The 23822-nt window shown below is 44.3% G+C and overlaps 1 protein-coding gene across 1 annotated transcript in view; it reads right to left on the reverse strand.

Annotated features, from left to right (window-relative positions):
- Window positions 1-1501: 1501 nt before the first annotated feature.
- CDK15 (cyclin dependent kinase 15) overlaps window positions 1502-23822 on the reverse strand; it is a 31014-nt gene continuing 8693 nt past the window's right edge. Inside the window, exons 4-12 of the mRNA XM_063291823.1 lie at window positions 18136-18230; window positions 17326-17388; window positions 13896-14019; window positions 13292-13412; window positions 10883-10976; window positions 9922-9985; window positions 5669-5717; window positions 4153-4292; window positions 1502-2124 (exon numbers count right to left, since the gene is read on the reverse strand). Coding sequence (XP_063147893.1) covers window positions 2015-2124; window positions 4153-4292; window positions 5669-5717; window positions 9922-9985; window positions 10883-10976; window positions 13292-13412; window positions 13896-14019; window positions 17326-17388; window positions 18136-18230 — 860 coding nt within the window. The 3' untranslated portion in view covers window positions 1502-2014. The remainder of the gene's footprint in view (window positions 2125-4152; window positions 4293-5668; window positions 5718-9921; window positions 9986-10882; window positions 10977-13291; window positions 13413-13895; window positions 14020-17325; window positions 17389-18135; window positions 18231-23822) is intronic.

Consider the following 23822-nt stretch of genomic DNA (forward strand, 5'->3'; position numbering starts at 1 on the left):
GATAGTAGTTGAGAGCTATACATAGAGCTATTGAAGGAATGACTTAGAGAGGGGAGGGAGATCTCTCTTCATACTACAATTTTTGAGGGGAAATGCCATTGCTTTTATAGCCAAAACTGCATCACCCACAGTCCAGTTGGGAGGCAAGCAACAGACTCAGAGACACATGAAACTTGATTAATGTTAAGATCCTTCAGCGATCAAAAGTGGGAGTCCCAAATCATTACAGTATTGAAGAACAATGGAAACCTGGATGAAGAGCAAGAATGGAACAGAACAGCTGGACTTCTAAATGTCATACTGCAACACATGGTGAAAGATCCACTTATCACCTTTGAATGCAAATTTTGGAGACAAATGTCAACAAGTTTAAGAGAAAAACCATAAATATTAACTGCTCCTAATCTCAGAGACTGAGTGTAATTTTGTATATGAAATAAGGCATCCCACAAATTAGGTAACTGTTTTCACTTGTTGGGAAATTCCCTACAAATGTACAACTTTGCAAATTAAAAGAAAAAAAAAAGATAAAAGAAGAAACAGGCCAGCTCAGACTGAGTAAGTTCTATATCCACGGAAGGGAGGCAATTCTGAATATTAGTTTCAGTTGGAAAATAAAGGGAACTAATATTATTCAAGAATAGGGATAGCCAGTTCAACTTGTATTTAATATTACTTAAACTTTGTGCTTTCAAACCAAAACTCAAGTATTGTTTGACATAAGCATTTTTAAAAATCTTCCAATTCTCTAATTAAACACGGACAAAGATTTATATTAGGGAAGGTTACATAAAAATGCTTATACTAGTGAAAATAAGGTATAAAAACATGCCCTTTGTGAAAAATGTATTGCAAAAATGCATGTATGACAAAATTGTAAACAATATAGTTATATTAAAAGAAATACCTATACATAAAGCATTCACAAAAGTTTTTGTTTGATTTTTTGAACTCATCAAATTAATGTGAAAACAGACAAATCAAACTAAACACTGAACAAACAGGAAACTGAAATATTTGAACTCCCCAAAAGGCCTAAATGTATTGCTGCAACGTGTGTGAATTACACCATTCTAATACAGTATTATAATTTTTTCCCCACAAAAATGATGCAGGTTTATGCCTCAGGTTTTTTTTTTAAAAAAAACAACACTATGCACTTATGAAACACACCAAGATAATCTGGGACTCAACAGGTTTAGTTACACGGCTTCCGTCAGCAATGGATCTAGTCTGAAATTGGTAACATGCTATAGCACAAGGTCCCTGAACTTCAAATATGGCAGCAGTCTTGAACCTTCAGATACTACTGAATCAAGTCACCTCAGCAACTCTCTCCTTGTTTTCTAAGAAATGGTAAATACGGTCTTGGAAATCTGATAAAGTGTGTGAGAGACATTTTTGGGTGCCTTGAAAAGTATTTCCGTCTTCAAAGATAAAGCAGCATAAGGCTAGGTCACCACTGAATCCTCTGCTATTGATGCTGGGTGGGAGGGTGGGAATTGTGGGACTAAACTGTAGACAGACAATTCATGACTGAGACAGTTTAGGAGCAAAGAATTCATCTGAGTGTTGCTAAATCATCTGCCCACAATGCACATTTTTAATGTTTGATTAATGTGGAACCTGGAAAACAATAGCCCCATTAATGATGGCAGAAAGTCCATCCATGTAGCGTAGTAGTTCTGGACAATTAGAGTCAAAGTGGTGAAGATAAAACGAATGCTGTAGTCCATTCGGTTTCACTCCCCATCTTTGGAAAATTTGATATTACTAGGAGTTGCATTTCATCCTGAAACTGCAGAAAGAAATGTTTTGTTCTTTGTATTTATGTCCATATCTCTTCCCACCCCCCACCCCCCATCCAGTCACTGGGCTTATGATATGAGTTGAAATCCAGGATCCTTAAAATATATACCTTATCCCCATTTGTCTTAGCTAGTGATGATAAACAGTATGGATTTCTTTCTTTGCCTCCTTTCTCTCTTGAAAAAAAATCCTTTCTTTCTTTCTTTCACCAAAACTTGCTTGAACTGTTTTCCGGATGGCCCTTCTGAGATGAAGAAAAGAGGTCACACATTTCTTGTTTGAGTGCCACTCCAGGTACTGTGAAGATGGACTGTGCTATGAAGAAAGCAAAAAGCAAAGGTAAGGGTACACTGAGGCAAATTTATATGGGATAGGGGCCATCTGCTGTCTTGGAAGAGAAGTGCTCCTGTACGACTCTTCCCTTTGGCAGTGAATTTCTTAGTGAGTGCCTTGCCCAAGTTCCTTACCTCCAGTAAGTGCCACTAAGTGGGCCACCATTTCCTCAAGATCTGCTGGCTCAATAGCTTCTCAGATAATATCACAAGAGGTGATCCAGTCATCTCAAAAGATTTATGTCCAACTATCTTCCAACTCAGAGCAAACGTGAGCAATTTTAAACATACAATTCTCAGTCAGATGAGTGCAACTTACATTGGTTCTTCTGCCCCTAGAAAGGTCAGGGAAACTAAATAATGCAGCTGGTTGACATTCAGCAGATGCAATAAGGGCAAGAAGTGATTTTGCTTTGCTGCTATTATCACCACAGAGTAGATTTGAACTTGAGTCTGTACCAATGTCTGGTCATACTTCTTGTTTTCTGGCAGTGTCACTCCAGCATCCCTTAACCTTTATTTTCTGAAGCTCCTCAGAAATCAGGATCAGCTGGCAGGGAGAGGCTGCTCAGGATCAATCCTGTCAAACACCCTGGTCACTTCTATGTTCCAGAGGGTAACAAGGTACCCCACAGAATTGCTCTCCAAATCATTGAGAAAATCTCCAAGTGCCATCTGGAAATTTGGATTCATCAGGCATTTGGGGCAGGTCATCTTAATCAGATCCTCCTCTCTGTGAAAGTTGGTAGCTTCAGTTAACTCAATTGTGATGGTAATGGGGCTTTGTCTCAGTGACTTGGATTTGCTTCCAAACATACAGGTTGCTATGAGAATGTCATATAACTTCCATGGAAGTCCACTGGCAGCAACACAGCTGAAATACCAGCCATTGTAAAAACATGCTAATATACCAACATTGGTACATTGGGAATACTGTTATGGACATTGCTGGTGAAGGAGAGGGGGGCCCTATACAGGGGGAAAAACACACGCTCAGTACTGATTCTCTTCACCTTCCTATCAAGAAATACAGAAGAGAAACGCCTTAGCTTTCTGGGCTTTTCTGGTAAGAACTGCTGGTGCTTTCTCGGTTAAGCAGGATTTTGTACTGTAGAGCAGAACAATAAACACTAGAGATAGAGCTTCTGGTCTCAGCGTGGTTCTTTGCTGTATATCCTGACAAATACCTCCCTCAGAACCCACACATCCCAATGCTCAATCTGATTAAAAAAATATTTTAATAAAAAAAGAAAACTAGGAAACAAAATATCAGTCCCTAGTAGGACTTTTCTTTCCAGACTGCCTCTGGGCCCTACATATTTATTTATTTAATCTATTTATATGGTTGTCTGTCTGACATATGTGACTCTGGGTGGCTTACAATGAAATAGATAAAATACATTTAATGTTCCATATGCATTCTTAGAAAATAAAAATGGTGACCGGCTATGGACGGTACTGTTTTGAAGAAAGCATTGAGGTAGTATCAAGGAATGGTCTTACCCATTTGCCTTCTGGGAAGTGAATGCTTTATATCTGACTGCAAAATGGTCTAAAAAATCCAGAAGTACCCAGACCCTCAAAATATTGTCTGTTCCTGATTTAATGGCTGAATAGGGTAGTTTTTATGGCCTTTCCTGGCTTCCTTCACTGGAGTTTTCTAGCATATGTTCTTAATAAACTATGCATGCATAAGTTGTATATGCTTGCTTGTGTTTATCTATTTTGATACTCTTCTTTTCCTTTTTTAAAATCTGTTTTATTTGCTAACTATGAGTGATGAAAGGTCCCCTGTGCAAGCACCGAGTCATGCCTGACCCTTTGAGGGGATGCCGCTTTCGCAACGTTTTCTTGGCAGACTGTAGCGCGGGGTGGTTTGCCATTAGGCCGTAGTAAAATTGACCTGATCTATGCATGACTGCGTTTACCTCCCACCAAAAGGTATTGAAATAAATTAATACGGCCATTCTGTATGTTCCTTACAATGGACATGAAACAGGGAATTACGTACCATTAGAAAGCTGGTCCAGTTTAGAGGGCAGGGGGGTGAAGAAGTGATGAAAAAGTGCCTCTTGTGCAGAGATCCTATTTTGCGGACACACTTTTAACATTCTTGCTGCCAAGTCTTCCGCCTCAGGCACCTTGCTCAGCCTAGAAGACAGTCATCAAAAAGAGAGCAAAACTAAATTCCAGGAATACAAACACTCCTGTTAGCTTTGGAAATATATTAATTTAATATAAAAGCCAAAATCAGAAGGATCCATAGAAAAAGGTAGGATGGGAAAGAAAGAAAAAAAGTGTGTCCTTACATTTGGTATCAGTATTCAATCAATTAAATATATACAGATAGATCAAGAAATTTCTCTTTTTCTAAATTTTTTAAAATTCGGAAGTAGTTACATTTAAGTGGTAGAGACACTTTGGACTTTCTCTCAATGGAATTTATTTTCAAAATTATCAGCTCTGAGAAGAAATCATTATTTGTAAAACAAGACCAAAAGCAAAGTAATGCAATCTGTATTGCTGTACTGTACTTATAATCACAGTTTCATTTGAAACTTGGATGGTTAAACTTGAGATCAGTTTTACGTATCTGTTTTGGTTTTGGTTTTAACTTGAGAAGAAATATATACATGTGATTAAACAGCTTTGGATAAAACTGAACTGGTGATTTCGGGATTTACTGATTAAAAAGATTTGCTTAAGGGAAGAATGGAACCACGATACGTAATTTGGGAGGGTGGAGATGGTAATTACTAAGTTTGTAACTGCTGCAAAGAAGATCAGAAGTTACTTCCTTAGATATCTTTCTTTTTCTCTTTATTTCTCTTTTTTGTTATCTTTCACTTTTTCATTATTTCACATCTCCTTTTTTCTACTTTCCCTTTTACGTTTCCGTAGTTTTTTAATCTTATGTAAAATCTTCTTTTAATAAAAATTATATTAAAAAAACAGCTTTGGCATATCCCGCTAAATTCATCACAAAAGTGAAACCATGGAACCTTCATTGCATCTTTAACATAAAAAATGTAAAGTTTTTAAGTCAGTGTACCAATCATTACTAATTAATCATGAAGGAAATTGTCCAGAAGTTTCATTGACCAGTACACACGCACAGAATCTCTTGTAGTTGTAGTTATTTATTAATTTAAAACAGTTCCCAGGTGCCTTTCAGGGTTTTTAAGGATGTAAATAGATATGCAAATAGGTGTGTGCATCTATATCTGGCAAAGCCTAATGCCAAATGACTTGGCGTCTAGGAAGAAACATGTAACATGTTGCAGTTAAATTAGTCTCTCAAATCCTTATTTTGTTGCTTTCATTAAAGTAACATTCCGTTTAGGCAACTCATGGATGTAACCCAATGATAATGGTAAGTACCAATGCCTTTCTTGGATGTTGCCACTTTTAATGTTTTTTTGCTAGGCTTGAAGGCTACTACTACTATTTGGGGTTTGTCTTAATCAAACTAAGCACAAAGACCAGACAGACATTAAGGGAGTGTTTGATGATTGTAAGGAGCTTACCTGTCACAGATCGTCTGGAGCCCCTGAGGCCAACTGCCAAGGACTCTATCTGGAAAAGTAATATGCAAGCACCGGATTAAATGCAAACCAATTCAATATATATACTTGGAATTTCTATTCTTGTCCTTGTATCAGTCAGTGCTGTTTTTAACCAAAATATATTATTTCTGTAAGTATAAATATTGACCTTTATAGCCAAAGGATACTATAGACCTGTTAGCCTGCTTGGTAGGGACTGTTGGCACAAATGCTTGAATCTGATCTTAACAGAGCAAACATACTGCAACCAGAGAGAGGAGTGCCTCCAGACAGAGGACTCCTAGCACAGTTAATCACCAGACATTATGCAGTCGGTTTCTTCATAACAAAGGTTTCTGTCTAAAGAAAAAGGAAGAAACGGTGGGAAAGCACAGGAGGGCTACAAGTGAAGAATGAGGATGTTTGGAAACCAATCCCCCATAAATTTCCATGAACGAGGCAGGGCAGCCGCCTAATAAAAAGTCTGGTTTGAAAGACTCCCAAATGCTACAAGGCTAATAGAGGGAGCACCGTCTTTGCACAAGGGGTCTCCCTCCCACCTTCCCATGGCCTTCAAGGCAAGAATTTCCAAGGTCAAGAATTCCAGATCTTGGAACGCTCCCCAAAGGGTGCAGGCGGCAGAGGCTGGGGGAGTGTGTGAAAGACGATGCTCCTTGCTATGCCCGCAACCTCCCTCGTAGGCGGGACATTTTTTAAAATGCAAAAAATTACTCTCCCCTCCTCCCAAGAATCCTCAAAAGGGCAGCAAAAACACCACTCCGGCCCATATCACCCTGCTAGTCTGTGGTTAGCAGGAAGGTTGAGATTTGGGCGCGCTGAATAAATGCTAGAACGGTTTGGCACGGCTGATCATTCCGGTAATAAAAGTGGAACTAAGTGTCTTCAATGATTTCAAAACCTATGTACTTATAACCCTGCTTGTGAGGATTCCAAGCAAATGAATACTTAAATAAATTTAGTATTAATTAGGGGACATCCTCTGGATTCCTGGACCCCTTCCACACTTCTAAAGCCCTTGCATGTCCTCAAATGCAAAGGGATTTTTGGCCCTATTGGAAAACTGAGATGGATTTTATATAGCTTGACCTGCTCCTGGAATAAGGGGGGAAGTGCTACTTTAATAGCAATAAAGCTAAAAATGACTTAACCCTGTTTCATTCAGGGACTGGGGATGTTATTTGTTTGTTTATTTGATTTGTAAGGCCACCCATCTCACCTAAGTGACTCACAACAGTTAAAAACAACAATCCAATAAAAACAAGTTAAAAACCAATATACAAACATATTAAAGCATCAACAATCCCTTTAAAACAAAAATAACCATGATCTGTGGCAAAATCCATCCTTGTGTCAAACTCAACACAGCCATGGAGAACGAGATAAAGGTCATGTCATGGGGTCATAGAAGACAATATTGCAGGGCATACTTGTACCCCAGTTAGATCCAAAGGAGGAAAGTCTCTTAGCCAAATCTCCTAGTTTGCTTTATCATTTCTGAAGACCTTCAATAACTGTTCTGTTTTGTGGGAAGTGACATCTGAAGTCAGTGGAATAGTCTACCTATAGAGACTGTAAGTTCTTGATCTCTGGAGGTTTTTTGTAAGAGGCTGGAGGGCCACCATTTGATGGATGGTTTAATTGGTTTTCCTGTGCATTTCAAAGAGTTAGACTTGATGAACTTTGGGCTCTATTCCAATTCTACTGTTCTATGATTCTGTAATTCAGTCAAGGTTATTTCCTTTTTTACCCAATTGTTGTTTCAATGTTATTTTTCCTTCTGTTTCATTCCTCCAGTCAAAGATCATATGCTCAACATTACATTAATCAATCAAATATCAATATGCTGATATTTTAAGAGGAAATTAGTTATAATCAATGCTTTCAACATTTGTCACAAAGGCAGTTCTAATCAGGAAATTAGTCTTTCTACAGAGCTCTATGTATATACATATGTAAACATGGGATTTCTTGTTGCAAGCTACTCATTCACCTCAATGAGGGCAAAGATGAATCTGTTGTATTGTCACATCCAGTCAAATAAAAGAAATAATTCTTACAGTTAGGGAGGTCATGTAGCTATAATAAACTATTTGGCTATAGCATCTGTTTCAAAGTGTCACAAATTTTAAAGCAAACAAACTGAAAACCCTCATCACAGCAAGAATCTATTTTATTTTGTCTGGAGCAACAACCACTTCTATGTTCTGTTATCTCTAATCTCTTCCTGTCTCTGACCAGGATGGGTATCTGTATTTCAACTTATCTAATGTTAACATGCCTAGCAAAAGACCAAGCCACTGACCTTTGTGAGAATATAGGGAATTGTCTGGATATGTCCTGCTTTGCACATTGCAAAAACTAAGATAGCCATAGACTGATGCAAAACTGGAAATAGTTTCAGTTGATGTGAGATGCTTTAGGAGACAATTGTTTAAAAAGTTAAATAGAAATACAATAAATAAATATCTTCCCATGTGACTCCACAGGAATTTCTATTAGGGTGATTTATTATTTATTCCTCTGTTGTATTTTTAATCTATTTTCAAACAGGTTAGGTCCAATTATAACCCTAAGCTTCAGTTTCTTTTCTCCTCCCTCCCATGACTGACTGAATAATAAACTATAAGGCCTTGATTTTTAGAAGATGCACAATGTGGGTGTGTAAGAGGGGCAGACAAATCATCACACAGAAGACAAGCTGGGTCATGAGGGAGCAGCAGCAAGGCAAAAAGGGAAGAACTACTGCCTTGCAGGACTAAGTGGCACACTCACAAAGCAAGACAACACCCCTTGAAAAGATGCAATCAAAAAATTCACAAAACAGACAGCAAATGCTACGCTCGCATTGCTTTATGGTGACTCAGCGGTGGGTAGATAGCACTTTCGCTACTTTCCTTCCTGCAACATGGATTTCTCCAAGGTTGTGATGTTTTTCCTTACAAAAGCAGCAGGTAATTGCTGACTGTTGAGGCTTTGCCTCCCCCCCGCCGCCCCTGCCACCCTTCTCCCACTCCCAGGGAATCTCTCTCTCCTTCTTTCATTCAAAGAAGTGAACCTAATTCCCCAACCCCCAATTGCTACAGCGGAGCTGGATGGGCAGGATGGGGCACAAGCCCTAGTCTGCAGAGGAAGCCAGCACATTCCCATTTCCACACCACGGTGATTAATGAGTCCTGGCTAATGGTGTGAAAGTTTCCCAACCTTTACAAAACCAGCCATCATGTGAAAGTGAGGGGTGTTTGGTTTTCAAGCGGGGGAGCCGAAGCAGGGCCTCTGGAGCTCGTCTGAGCAACCCCCTCCCCCTTGAAGAGACGTTACTATGCTCTGCTAGACCTGAGAACCTTGGGCCAAAAGTGTTCCCCCACTTGCCCTCCTGGCTTCCAAGCAGGCCTTGCCCCTTCTCCCAGTACGAGCAGGATGTAGAGGAGGGAGTTCATGTCTCAGGGTTTTAATATTCCACTTTCCTTTCATTTCCCCCTGCACCGGTGTGGATCTTTGCTTCCCCACACCCATGACGCTTGGGTATGCTCTTCTGAAAGACCGCACCCCGTGAGAAAACATTAAACAGAATGAAGGGAAAGGGGGAAAAATTGCCCACATCCCACTAAGAGATAACAGACTCTTTGAAGTTCAGGACACTAAGTTCTCACCCGCGATGGATGGGAATGAAAGACCCACACCCCTCTGCTCCCCTCCTTCCCCTGATTCCAAGCAGAGTTGCGGGAAGGCATCAGAGAAGCAGGGAGACCCTGTTCTCCGCCGCTGCCCCCCCCCAGCAACCTGGGGGTTAGGATCATTGCGCAGGGGAGTGGAGGGACCAGCCGGAGGCATGGATGACCTTTCGCAGCAGCAGCACAAAAGGGCTGAAGGTGTGTGGCTGGGAAGAAGGAAAACATCCCAATGCTTTTTCCTCCAAGTAAATCACCAGTTGTTTGGGGTTGCCAGCTGACCAGATCTACACACCTTAGCCAATCAGCTGGCTCAGGGAACTGCAGATGCGAGCTTTGATCACCAATGGCCACCAAGCCCGGGAGTAGGAAACACAGGAGGAGGCCAGCAAGAATAGCCCAAAGGAGGCAGACCTGACCAAGATGCACATGGCTGCTTCTGGATGAGGAAAAAAGTCTCCGTTCCAATGCTCTTAAAACTAGGACGCAACATGAATCGGCTTTCTTCGCACAAAAAGCATTCTGAAGCAACCACTGAGATCGTACCTGGCTTATAGTGGCAAAGTCTGGAAACTCCTGGCCACGTTTCTTCGGTTGGGATCCCCAGGACCTTTCAAATGGGAAACAGAACTTCATGTATCCTCTAAAAGCTTACGTGTAGCCTTGATCCTAGCTTTCCGGGACCCGTCTGAGAAGGAGCCCAGCAAGCTTTGCCTGCCAGGAAAGAGGGAAATAAATACTCTAGAAAGCCCTCATATTTGTCACGGGCTGCAGCTGTCAGAATGGTCACCCCAAGTGCTCTTCCAGAACGCAAGACTGCGTCTCGACAAGAGAAGCCTCCGCAAATGGCGGGGGTTCAGAAGCTGCAGACGGTCAGGGTGAGAGAGACCCCACTGCTCTGGGATGAAAGGGAAAAGGTGGTACCGTGCGCAGATCTTCTGACAGGTGTTCAAAAGCTTCATTTCACAGTATTGTTTGAGGACATCCTGGGCCTTAGTACCACTGAAACTTGATCTGAAGGTTGGAGTCCACCATAGGACTCATTCTTCAAGCAAACAAATCCATGCCAATTAAGATAAGATACCTCAAAGCAAGCATTTTGCTATGGACTGAATTAAGAAGCCAAACCAAGTTCTCCCTTGTACTGATGGCTTTTAAAATGGCCGGCAATGCCTTCCTGTTTTTTTTACATGCTCAGAAAACTGAATACAATGAGTTTATCTATTATGTATCAAAACATCTCCTTTTAGCTTTTTGTATTTTGACGATCAAACACGCAAAAAGTGAGATTCTTGTTTTCTCTCGCTTGTTGAATTTCAGTATAGGAAATTCAACAAGCGAGGGAGAAAAAGAATTTTTATAACAAATTCACAAGGCAAAGGGAGAGAGAAGAAGATGTTTTTGAAGCATGTAACAATGCTACACATGCTGACCTATATTAATAAGCTAACATTTTGAAGTGCTGATGATTCTAGCATGAGTTTCTCAGATATACCATTGTACTCACTATCCAGATTTTCTCTAACTGGTCAAAGATACTGCAAACATCTGGAAACAGTGGCTGACCGTGAACCATCTCCACAAATATGCAGCCTGCACTCCTGGAGAAAAATAATATAAAGTCACTCAGCCACCCAGTGCTGTTCTTATATACATTACAAATTCTGTCTAATCTAAATCAAAACAAAATAATATAAAATGTACATTTTTATCACACATTCTACTAGCAACATATTTCTGAAGACACTTTATATCAACACAAACATGTTAAAAGAAAGCATGTAAAAAATCTGACTTTAATTTCAGTGGGAATAAAAAGGCTTCTGTTACACCAATAGATAGGCAGCAATGTGGTGGGTTCACTAACAGCAATCATACAAAGTAGTAGATACTTGAAATACTGATTCCAAAAAGAAAAAATATAGGGGGATTTGTGTAAGAGACAATGTAAACTAGGACCAATCATATTTTAAAGTGTCAATTAAGGCAATTGCATTAAAAACATATACTACCAGGGGAAGCTACATACAAAATTCTGCCTATTAAGTTAAACTGCACATAATTTAATGTGGACTTTCCAGCAGGTTCTTCTTTCTTTCTCCAATGAAAGAAAGAACCCATGAGGATCGACCACACTGAAACTGGTTCAAATTTATACTGAACCCCACATTCTTAGCTAAATCAGCACCATTTAATCTAAATACATATGCTCATACACTCAAAAATGTTTAAGGCTAATCTAGTATGCTTGAGGCGGTGCATATGAAAAATCACTAATATCTACAGCAGGAGTGAAGTGGAGCAGGCCTACTGCAGTCCATCAGACTGTTTCCTAAGTTCCTTCAATACAATGGTGGCTCTGAAGCTCAGCTTGCAGCCCACTCCTAGGCTCCGTTCTCCACATAACACACAACAAACTCTGGTGGTGTTGTCACAACAAATCTCTTTACCACTGCAATATGAGAAACACTAAAATCTGAAGAGCATGTCATACTGCCTAAACATCAAGACTTCTGATAAAAGAGAAGGAGAAACCAAACTGAGGAGGAAAAAGGAAGTAAAATTTGCAGACTTGCCCTATATTAGAGATAGGAAATATGGTATCGTTCAGATATTTGTCATTCTTGTCCTTAACATATTGACTGGGGCTGACTGGCATTGAAGTTCCATACCCAATAAACTCCTCCAGGCCATAATGAATTGCTCTGCTACAACAATCAGTCTTAATTCCTCCCACATGCTTTCTTAAACACATCAGAAGACTGGATCACAACTTAAGGGCTGCCATACACCTCTCACTCCCCTCCCACCTTGGCACAGCAACACTGGACTATCTTGTATGACTAGCATAGTTCATAATCTTTCAATGCTGTCCTACTTTTTGCTAAGTTTATATTAATTATAGGCTTATCTGCATACTTTGTCAGCATTTCTTTTATGCTAGAAACTCACTACCAATGCTTATGTCCACTGAGTTTTCTGCTCTTTTGTTTTACAGAGGCATGCTAATACCCAATCACACCTACACTAAAATGCTAGATTTCTGAATTGTTTCTGTGGGTAGTAACTGCTTTCCATCAACATTAAAACACACAAGCACACAGACACACAGACAAGAATGGGGAACACCCGGTTCCAGACTCTGCATGCCAGTCATGATCATGACTTAGCTGGAAACAATTTTTTTGTATAAAATAGGTGGAATAGTGATCAGAACAGCTACAGACTAGGTTTTTTTTTTTAATTAATGCTAGGAATCTGGGGATTCTACAAGGGATAGTCACTTGCTCCCTTGCCTCCATCCACCTATAGTTTACAAGCAATTATTTTCACCCCCATCAAATAAGATACATTTTTCAGGGTAGCTATAACTTCATGGGATTAAATCTTTCAAATTATGACATTTGACTTTATCATTTCATCAAGATCTAGCTCTCTAGCAAATCAATAAACTTTCTAGGAATTCTGTAACAATTAGATCAGAAGAGATCACCATGATCAAACTGTATAAAGTAGGAATTACAGCACTGCTTGTGGAAAAGGTTGGGTAAACAGAATAAAATCTTTGATTTTAGTTTCATTTTTCTCCTACAGTGCTCTAGATACCACATGGCAAGCAGTCTACTCTTTTATGGACTTCCTAAAGTCAAACAGGTCATTTCACCTGGATACACAACTGACACTAAATACTCAAATCTTTAAACAACCAGGGGTATCAGGAGAACAAAGGGGAAAATACATTTAGTTTCCACCTCAAACCTATGTAATTTTTGATAATCAGAGGATGCTATTCCTCACAGCATTATTCCAAATTTTAAAATGATCTTATTGTGTCTTCCACCTTTCCCTGAGAAAGGAAAGGAAGAATATGACGATCTTCATTTGCTTCCTCTTAACGGTCCAAACCTGCTCTCACCAAATATCCACATCTGATGAATAGTCAGTGGCTCCAAGCAGAACATCAGGAGGACGATACCCAAGTGTCACCACTTCCGCAGAGTATGTTTGGTTGGGGAGGGATTTGGCACGAGCAAGACCTTTCAAGACAGGAAAAAACAGGATTTTTAAATCACAGTCAGAATTACTATTTTGACCCATTGTCTGTACAATAATCACAGGGACAATCTATTGCAATTATTTTGCATCTTTTTGTTGTGAATGACCTAAAGTAGTATCCCACATAATTGTATAATGCAGTTGAGTTTTCCTATACTTCTCAGTTCCTAACATTAATTATCCCAAATATCTAAATTTACATCTATTTAGCCTGAGCTGGATATTGTTACTTAGCTCATCTCAGTACAAGTGCAGTTTAATTGGATTTCAGATCACTAGTGTTCTGGGTAACAAAGAAGAGGAATACATGGTTCTGGTATGCCAGGTGGAGGAGGAAGAGCTTTAAAGGCAGGAAAGGTTGTCCTTTACAGCTTAGCAAATGGAAATGCCATGGCTCTGAATTTATAAGCCCAGGAAACTCATATACTGAATCTGTCTGGTGGGGCCAGGTTATGATGACTCACCAAAATCAGCTAACTTAAGCTCTCCGTAGCAATTTAAGAGCAAATTCTGAGGTTTCAGGTCTCGATGAAGGATATGGCACTTGTGGATGTGAGCCAAGCCTCTCAGAAGCTGGAACATGAAAAGCTGGGAACAAAAGGGAAAATCAGAGAGCCAGGGTAGTGTAAGGTAGTGCCTTGAATTCCCAGGGGAAAGACAGCAAATGAGTGAATGAATGAATGAATGAATGAATGAATGAATGAATGAATGAAATCAGACTCTCCCTTATAAGTTGCTTATATGTTTAAAACCCACAACATACATTCCTAGCAACTCTTCTGTTAGATAACAACTCTTTTGCTGGTGCTAGTTGTGCTGGATGAAGGAATTTATTTGCTTCTCTTTTTATTTTCTTCCATAGTCAAAAAGATCTCATTCCAGCGGATGAGGCAGCCCCACTCCTAGGTGAACAAGCAAGGTCAGTTTCTCTATCTAATTATGCAGCCTAACTTTGAAAGCTCTTCTACTATAAAAACCTGTAATATTGTACATTGAAACATGCTTTACTTGGTGATATCCAGAAGCCAGAATTACCCAAGAGAAGAGTCTTAAAAGCAGTCTAGAGGCGGGGTGGGAGTGTGCGGAGAACAGAATATTGAGGGAAAACAGATTTCAAGAATAGGAAGAGGAGCATGGATAAATGTCAGTGTCAGGATAAAGCTTTTTAAAAATTTTGAAACTTTAAAATGTTTTGAAAATTTTGAAAATTTAAAATGCAAAAAAACGTAAAATTAATTAGCCCAGTCTTACAAAAAAGGCTATTATGGACTGTTTTATTTTGTTTATTAGAGCCTACCTTTCACTCAAAAGCTAAGAAAGGTGATATAACTTAGAACAAATCAACAGCTGAATTTCAGGGTGTTTGGGGGGAGTGATATTAGAAGTGGCAGTGGGTTGCTTAGCAGAGGCCTCTCACTCCTATTTTTACCTTTATACCCCCAACGCCTCAAATGGGCAATTCAGATACATCCTTTCTGATGATATGACGGCAAACATCAGTGGATGCCCCAGAATTTCCTGGGGGCTCCAAGGCTCACAAAAGAAGGGATGCTAGAGTCGCATGAGGCTTGCTGAAATCATAGAAAGAATTTGGAAGGCTAGATATGGTAGCTGGGGACCACCTTATGTTTTCCTCCCAGTAAAGGGGTTTGATTGTGGCCATGTCTTCTTTGGGAGTTGTTTCATGATACAGGACTCCTATATACAAAATGCAGCCATTTTCTGAGCATCCATTACAAGCTTTCAAAATTCCATACTGGCTCAAAAAGTTTGGCTCTGTTCTTTTGCCTCCATTTGGTAACTTAAAGTTATTTTAGTTTCTTTTATTCGATTTGTCACCGCCCAACTCCAGAACAACTCTGGGCTGCTAATTATTTGACAGCCACAGAATAAAACAAACACTGCTTTCCTGATATTAATTCAAACTTAGCAAAATTCAACAGGGCTGAAATGTGTAGATCTAAAAAAATTACGTGGGGGATGGAAGTGAAATGTAAAAAAGAGGATTCTACTGGATGTCTGATGCTAAAGCATTCAGGCCAAACTACAGAGTATACTACATGTCTGAAATATTTCACATATAAAAGAGTCCCCCTTTTAGGGGGAGATGGGCAGTGATAGAAATGTGAATAATAAATAAATAAATAAATAAATAAATAAATAAATAACTGTTATTAAATGGGATCTGATAACAAAGAGGAAAGAGTTTTAAAAACACCTCTCTCCTTATGAATTGTATTCTGATTCTGACTGGATTAAAGGGTTTATGATGCCTTGTTTCATAAGTATATTGGGAAGCCTGGGGATTTCCTAAATATATACAAAGGGGAAAAAAGGCTAAGGAATCTGGTGCAAAAGAAAAAGCAGTGAGAATAGTTGTGTAGCATTCATGTGGGAACATCAGGATAAGCAGTTTCTACTTCGGAAGTTCTCCCACCTGCCATGAAACTTCACCACTATTTTGCCAGTTCACAGAGACAGCTGTGTTTTTACTTAGTAAGAAAGAAACACAGCAAAGTCGAGGATGCAGAAGAGGCACAGATTATTTGCAAACATTTGCACTCCCTTATTGGTCAGTTGGAGGGGGTGCTAATGGGCTGATAAGGAATTCTTGGAAGCAATGGTGAGGACATTTGTTGAGTGGCCTCAAAATGTTCCTGAGGGTTTGGGGGTGAAAATGATGGTTGTACAGAAGTGCTCTAATATCCAAATAACTTCAGTGGTCCACTGTATGGCCATGGAGGACTTCAGATCCTCCCTTGCCAGTGCCACTGACAGATCCTCCAATGGAGCTTTGTACATGAGATGCAACAACTAACACAAGGGGAAAAAAATTCTGGTTTCTTCATGTACACACCACAGGTACTTTATACAGCCTGAGCTCTTCATATATTGGGTGAAATGTGTTTTCTTTTGAAAACAGATATTGAAATACTTCCTTAGTGAAAATAAAACAACATCAACAACAAAATAAATCAGTAAAGCAGAGCTTGTTCAATCCTGATTTAAATTTGGGGATGCATTAGTGACCAAATAATGAATCAAAACCCATGATGGGGATTTATTTTGCAGGTTTCCATGGTGAAGGATCTTTATATTAAGAAAGGCAAGCAATTTTTTTCTTGATTTTGGATTCTGGGGGTCATAAATGAATGTCCAGCAATATGATGACATAACTTTGGTGAAGGCTTGAGGAAGGATAAAAGTGTAATATAGGAGCATTAAACTTCAGAAAGATTTAATACAATCATTTGACATCCTTTGGGGGCAGAAAGGAGAAAATGTAGCCCTGAGCATCAGTGGCTAGGGCCATAAAATGGAGGATGAAACACAAGTTGTCCATCCTTCATATTAGAAGACCCTGTGGGGCAAGATTAATACAGTCTTTCCTGCTTGCATCTAACAACAGCACAAGCATATCTTGGCAACAGGTGTGTTCTGCTGTGTCCTCATCACATTGCCTTAATCTTGTCTCAGCCCATAAGGGAAGGAGATTGTATTGGTATTGCAGTAGTATTTCCCCCCTTCTTCCCACACCATCCAAAAGCAGCCTCAAGGTGTGTAAAAGCTGTTAGGCTTTGTCATCCATTACTTTGGAGTGAAGTCAGGTGAGGCAGGATAGGAGACAGCTATAGTTTTCTGCTGACTGACTCAAGGATGTGGACAAAGAGCACTACAATTCAGCAAAGGGGAAAGACAGTAAATCTTGTTTTCTATTTCATACTTGTCATAAAACATAACTGTACAGTTGGAACAAGTTGCAAGAAGGAGAAAATTTATTTTTTAAATAAATAGGTGAATCCTGGTATGCTAAGGTCAGGCCTGCCATCTATCTGTTAATCATGCTTGTTCATGGCACATGCCTTTTACATACACATTTCTTCAAAAACATACCATGACATTATGAGGATGAAGTCCCCCAGGATGCTGAGACATGTACTGTGCCAGGTCTGTGTGCTAAATAGATGCAGAGAAGAAACAGAGTTAATTGCCAAGTCCAACAGTTTTCTTTAGGTTCTTTATCGAAGTATAGCTCAACTACATTTGGAAAAAAAACACTGAAAGTAAAGTGACCTTCTTCTCCTGGTCAACCCCATAAAAGCCTCTCCTGGGAAATCAGGTGAAGAAAGCCTCTATCTGCCCCCTTTATTGTTCATCTCTGGATCAAATCTTTGTATAATCCAAACCACTTACAAGCCCAGCACCATATGGTCTACATGTAATAGGTAGGGGATGAAAATATTTAAATTGTACAAAAGCAGAAATCAGGAGTATCCACAGGGAGGGGTCAAAAAAAGTCAAGATAGTGGCATGTAAAAAGGTAAAGATGAATGGTAAAATGTTGAGAAGAGAGAGAAAGGAAGAAGTCATTTACACTGAACATATGAAACAAATCTTTGAAAACAGCACCCTGAATGCATTGAGAGGGTAACTGCAAAAACAGTCAGTTCATGCTTGCTTCAGGTCAAATAAAACAGACTTTAAAATACAGCTGTGACTAAAGCCAAGGGGACCAGATAAATCTCAAGGGCGAGGGAAGAAAGCATGCAAAAAAACAACACTCACTGTGATGGATACATTCCCTACATATTGCTGCAAAATGCTCTGAAGCATTGAAAAACTATGTCAGTGTGTTTATTTCCTTCAATAAGCAAATGAAACCACCAATAAGCAAACAAACAAATCTGATGAAAAGCCACTCACCATGTACTCAAAGACTAAAGTCAGGTTCTCTTTGGTCTGGATGATGTCATGAAGGAGCACAATATTGGCATGTTTCAAACTCTTGAGGAGGGAAACTAAGACCACAGATATAGCAATCAGTTTGATGCAGGGACAGAGAAAACGGCTGAACAACCTAGATGACAGCAAGGCAGTCTCAGTCATTTGGCTGCCTGGGATGTTTCCATCCCTGGAATTTGGAGCTAGAGATTATCAAATCTTCCTAAACAGGATGAATGCTTCAGTGTCATGAGTGCCGTTGAGCTAAAGTAATCAGCGCAATGGCACTCATGACAATGACAAGGAAATAGGTGAAGGGGTACAAGTTAAGTAGCCATCAACCCACAACGACTAACGGCTAACAAACAATAGATAAACGGATCACGGAGCCACCCAAGCCATCAGCAGCAATACCACGGGGATCGCCCAGCTGAAAGCAATCAGCAGAAGAATGAAAACCTGAGGATGGGCGATCCTAGAAACCCTCAACCAATGGCAGGGCAACGCATGGGACAAAGGGGGGTGACGTGACCGAGAGCGAGGGGGCGCTGACCGGCGCGGGGTATTTAAACCCCGCACCGGCGCGCTCCTGTCACTCTCAGCTTTTTCTAACAACGTTGTACCTATCCTGAAATAAACCAGAGCCTGCTTTGCAACCCAGTGTCTGAACGTTATTCAGAGGTAGGCAGCGCATGACATAAAGCTGAGAGTCATAAACTCAGCCTCGCCGAGCCCCACCGGACGACAACGAGCCGCGGGAGGAGTAGACGGCGAGAAGACCAGAAAGATGAGGCCGGAACGGCGCGGGCAAGGAGGGCGAGCCGCGCGGCAAGAGACAGAGGAGGACCGACCGAGGCCAGAGGCACCGCGGACTCCCGGAGCCATGGACGCCCGCCCCACCCGACCCGAGCCTCAGCTCCAACCCCAAGGGGAGATGGCGACGGAGGCAACCCGACCGCGGGAGGGAGCAGCACGACTTCCGAAACCAGCGGAGGACCCCGCGCCCCACATCGCACCCCAGCAACGGGCGTGGAGCGACAGCCCCACGGTGCTCGACACGGAGGAGGACGACGGAGACACCCATCAGACGGAGGAGGAAGCGGACCCGCGGCGGAGGGACGATGAACCCCCCCCCCCGAGGACGCGCCAACGGAACCGGCCCCAGCGGCGGTGCGGGCTGTGGACGAGGAGGCACGAGCTGAACTCGCGGCCATGCGGGCTCAGCTGACGGAACTCCGGACCATGCTCCAGGCGCTTATGCCCCCCGCGCCACCCAATGACGTCCCCGCACAAGCCCACACCCCGAGCGAAGCACCGAACCCACACGAGCCAGCGGAAAGCCAGCAGACGGCACAGGCGGCCGACACCACATCCCGGGAAGCGAGAGGCGGGGCCGCGCAAAACGCCCGGGCCCCAAAGGACTTCCCCATCTTCTTCGATGGGACCCCCTCAAAACTCTCGTTTTTCGTCACCAACGCTAGGGAGTTCATGGGGAGGCACGGACACTCCTATGACTCCGAGGCCGACAAGATCGGCGCCGTGGCAATCAAACTCCAAGACAGGGCGGCGGACTGGTACGTCCAACTGTACGAGTCCAGCTCCCCCGCCCTCGCCACCTTCCCTGCTTTCATCAACGAGATGAAAAACTATTTCGAAGACCCCCTAGCCAAAGTACGGGCGAAAAGCGCACTCCAGAGACTTAAACAGGGCGCACGCACGGTCCCTGACTACGCCCTGGAGTTCAAAGCCCTCGCGGGAAAGGTCTGCGACTGGTCTGAGACCACCCTGCTGGAAATCTTCAAAAAGGGGCTCAACCGCGACGTTCTCCAATGGGCCCTCTACCGCGACGACCCAGAAACGTTACACGGGTGGATCCACCTCGCGGGGAAAGCCGAACACGCGCACCGCACCTTCCTTATGACAACCACGGAAGACACAAACTACGTCGGGAAAAAGGTACCCGCACCACACGGGGGGATGGCCGGCCCCATATACCCTAAAAAGAAGTTCAACCGGGAGCCCTGCGGGAGGTGTGGCAAATTAGGGCACAAGACGGCGGACTGCTTCGCCAACCGACCGCCGACCAGCGCGCCCAAGCCCGCCCCGAAAATTAGCCCCAAACCACCCAACCCGGGGCCGCCCCCTCACCGCCGAATGACCGTGGCCACAGCGACACCGGAAGAGGGCTGGGACGCTTACTGGGGAGAAGAGGACAATACCGACCCCGACCAGCCGGCGGGAAATGCTCCCCGCTTGCCCTGAAACGCGTGGCGAGGCAGGCGGCGGGACAGCAACGCGAACCACCTCAACGAAACGACAAAAGCTCCGTAATATTGGCAGCAATTCAACTCTCTGCCGGCAACGGAGCCACCACGGCCGCGGCACTAGTGGACTCGGGGTGCTCAAAAAACCTTATCCACCCCGACCTAGTCGCCAAACTCGAACTCCGCTGCTTCCCCCTCCCCACGCCGCTGGCATTCCACCAGCTGGACGGCTCCACAGCGGGGGGGAAACCAGCCACGCTACAAACCGAGCCGGTCACCCTGCAAATGGGCACTCACACCGAGCGCACATCGTTCGTAGTCACGCCCATCGGACGGCCCATTGCAGTCCTGGGGATGCCATGGCTCGCGAAAAACAACCCGCGGATCAACTGGGCGACCCGCACCTTCACATTCGGCGACGGCGAGTATCGAGCACCAGTACCAGCTGGCAAAAGCAACCCCACGGTAGGACGAGCGGAGGCGACCACACAAGACAACGCCGCTACCACTGCAGACCTACCGGAACAATACGCCGACTTCTCCGAGGTCTTCGGAGAAGCAGAGGCAGACCAACTACCCCCCCACCGCAAGACGGATTGCCGAATCGACCTACTGCCCGACGTCCCCCTACCTAGACCAAAGATCTATTCGATGACCCCGAAGGAGATGGCAACCCTCCGGGAGTTCATCGATAAAAACCTAGACAGGGGATTTATAGAGCCAGCATGCTCACCGGTCGGAGCCCCCGTCCTATTCCGGGAGAAGAAAGACGGGACCCTACGGCTCTGTACCGACTACCGGGGCCTAAACGCGGCTTCCCTGTCCAACAAATACCCCTTACCCCTGGTGAAGGACATGCTCGCCCACCTGTCCACGGGCAAAGTCTTTTCCAAATTGGACCTGCGCGAGGCGTACTATCGCATCCGAATCAGGGAGGGGGACGAATGGAAGACGGCGTTCAACTGCCCCCTAGGCGCTTTCCAGTACAAGGTACTGCCCTTCGGACTCGCGGGGGCCCCTGGGGTGTTCATGCAGCTCATCAATGAGGTACTGCATGAACATCTGTTTAAAGGGGTCCTGGTCTACATCGACGACGTCCTTATTTACACAAAAACATACGAGGAACACGTAACCTTAGTCAGGCAAGTCCTCGACAAGCTCAGAAGGGCGCAGCTCTATGCAAAGCCCACAAAGTGCGAGTTTCACAAAGACCGCCTAGACTATTTGGGGTATCGAATCTCCGGGGACGGCATCGAGATGGACCCCGCAAAAGTCGAAGCGGTACTAAACTGGGAGCGGCCCCGCAACAGACGGCAACTACAGAGCTTCCTGGGATTCGCGAATTTCTACAGGTCCTTCGCCCGGGGGTTCGCTGAGATAGCCCTACCCTTAACGGACCTCCTCAAAACCAAAGGGGTGGGGGACACCAGACGCGCCAAGAACCCAGGCACAGTGCTGAATTGGACTCCCGCGTGCCAGACCGCATTCGACAAGCTGAAAGCGCTGTTCACGACGGAGCCAATCCTCGCGCACCCGGACCCAGAACGGCCGTTCGTGGTCCAAGCCGACGCCTCAGACTTCTCCCTGGGAGCCATCCTCCTACAAAAAGACTCCACGGGGCTCCTGAAACCATGCGCCTACCTGTCAAGGAAGTTCTCCGAGACAGAGAGGCGATGGCACGTCTGGGAGAAAGAAGCCTTTGCGGTGAAATCGGCACTAGAAACATGGCGTCACCTACTCGAGGGAGCCACCCAACCATTCGAGGTCTGGACGGACCACCGGAACCTCGAGGCCCTACGAACGCCTAGACGCCTTAGCCCAAAACAGGTCCGATGGGCACAATTCTTCAGCCGCTTTGATTTCCAGTTGAAGTTCATGCCGGGCAAGAAGAACTTCCTGGCCGACGCCCTCTCCCGGCTGCCCCAAGACGAAGAGCCCGCCCCAGACACCATTGGGACGGTCCTATCCGCCTCGCAACTGGGGATGGCCGTGACCACCCGAAGCGGCGCACGGAGGCAGCTCGACGCTACGGCGCAGCCGACGGCGGGACAACCGGCGACGGAAAGAAGGCAACCGCAACTACCAGGGGGAATGCGCACGGACCTCGCCGCCGCCCTCAAAACCGACCCCTGGTTCCTGGCAAACCCCGACAAGGTAACGATGGCGCAAGACCTAGCATGGGGGGAAGGCAGAATCTACGTCCCGGACTCGCAACGCCAGGCGATCTTGCATAGGTCACACGACGCCAAGCAAGCGGGACACTTTGGGTTCCTCAAGACCCTACACCTAACACGGCGGCAATTCTGGTGGCCCGCGCTCAGGCGAGACGTAAAAACCTACGTGGCGTCCTGCCCAACGTGCGCTCGGGCCAAACGGGCACCAGGCAAACCCGCGGGGCTATTGCAACGGGTGGCAGAACCCTCCCGCCCATGGGAGGAAATCTCTATGGATTTTATAGTGGACCTCCCACCCAGCCAGAAGAAAACGGCCATTTGGGTGGTGAAGGACTACTTCTCAAAGCAGGCCCACTTCATCCCCTGCACGTCAGTCCCATCCTCACAACAACTAGCCAAACTCTTCCTCATCCACGTGTACAGGCTACACGGATGTCCCGCACGTGTGGTGACCGACAGGGGCACACAGTTCACCTCCAAATTCTGGCGGGCCTTCTTGAAGCTGACGGGGACCCAACAGGCCCTGTCTACGGCTTGGCATCCGCAGACGGACGGAGCCACTGAGGTTCTTAATGCCACCTTAGAGCAATTTATACGATCCTATACGAACTACCACCAGGACGACTGGGCTGAACTGCTCCCGTTCGCCGAAGTCGCATACAACAACGCCGTCCACACGAGCACGGGAAAAACCCCGTTCGAAGTAGTCTCGGGGCGCGACTTCGTCCCCATACCGGAGCTACCTCAACCCCCGGAACCCCAGGTGGACGCCAGCGACTGGGGACGGAAGATCGCGGAAGCATGGCCAGTAATCACGGCGGCGCTGAAGGAGGCACAGGCTGCTTACAAAGAGCAGGCCGACAAGCACCGGCGCCAACAACCGACGTTCCAGGCGGGGGACATGGCCTATCTCTCCACCAAGTTCCTAAAGTCAACCCAACCCTCGAAAAAACTGGGGCCTAAGTACATCGGGCCGTTCCGAGTCACGCAAATAGTGAACCCGGTAGCAATACGCCTGGACCTGCCACACAACCTCCGGAGGCTCCACCCGGTGTTCCACACCAGCCTCCTAAAACCGGCAACCACCTCCCGATGGCACCCAAGCACGCCTCAGCCCGCACCGCTTATGATCGACGGGCAACACCACTTCGAGATAAGGGACATCCTCGACTCACGCAAGCAACGAGGAACCCTACACTATCTGGTCAGGTGGAAACACTTCCCCCACCCG

Source organism: Candoia aspera, chromosome 1 (genome assembly GCF_035149785.1).
Source record: "Candoia aspera isolate rCanAsp1 chromosome 1, rCanAsp1.hap2, whole genome shotgun sequence".
In the NCBI taxonomy this organism is placed as follows: Eukaryota; Metazoa; Chordata; class Lepidosauria; order Squamata; family Boidae; genus Candoia; species Candoia aspera.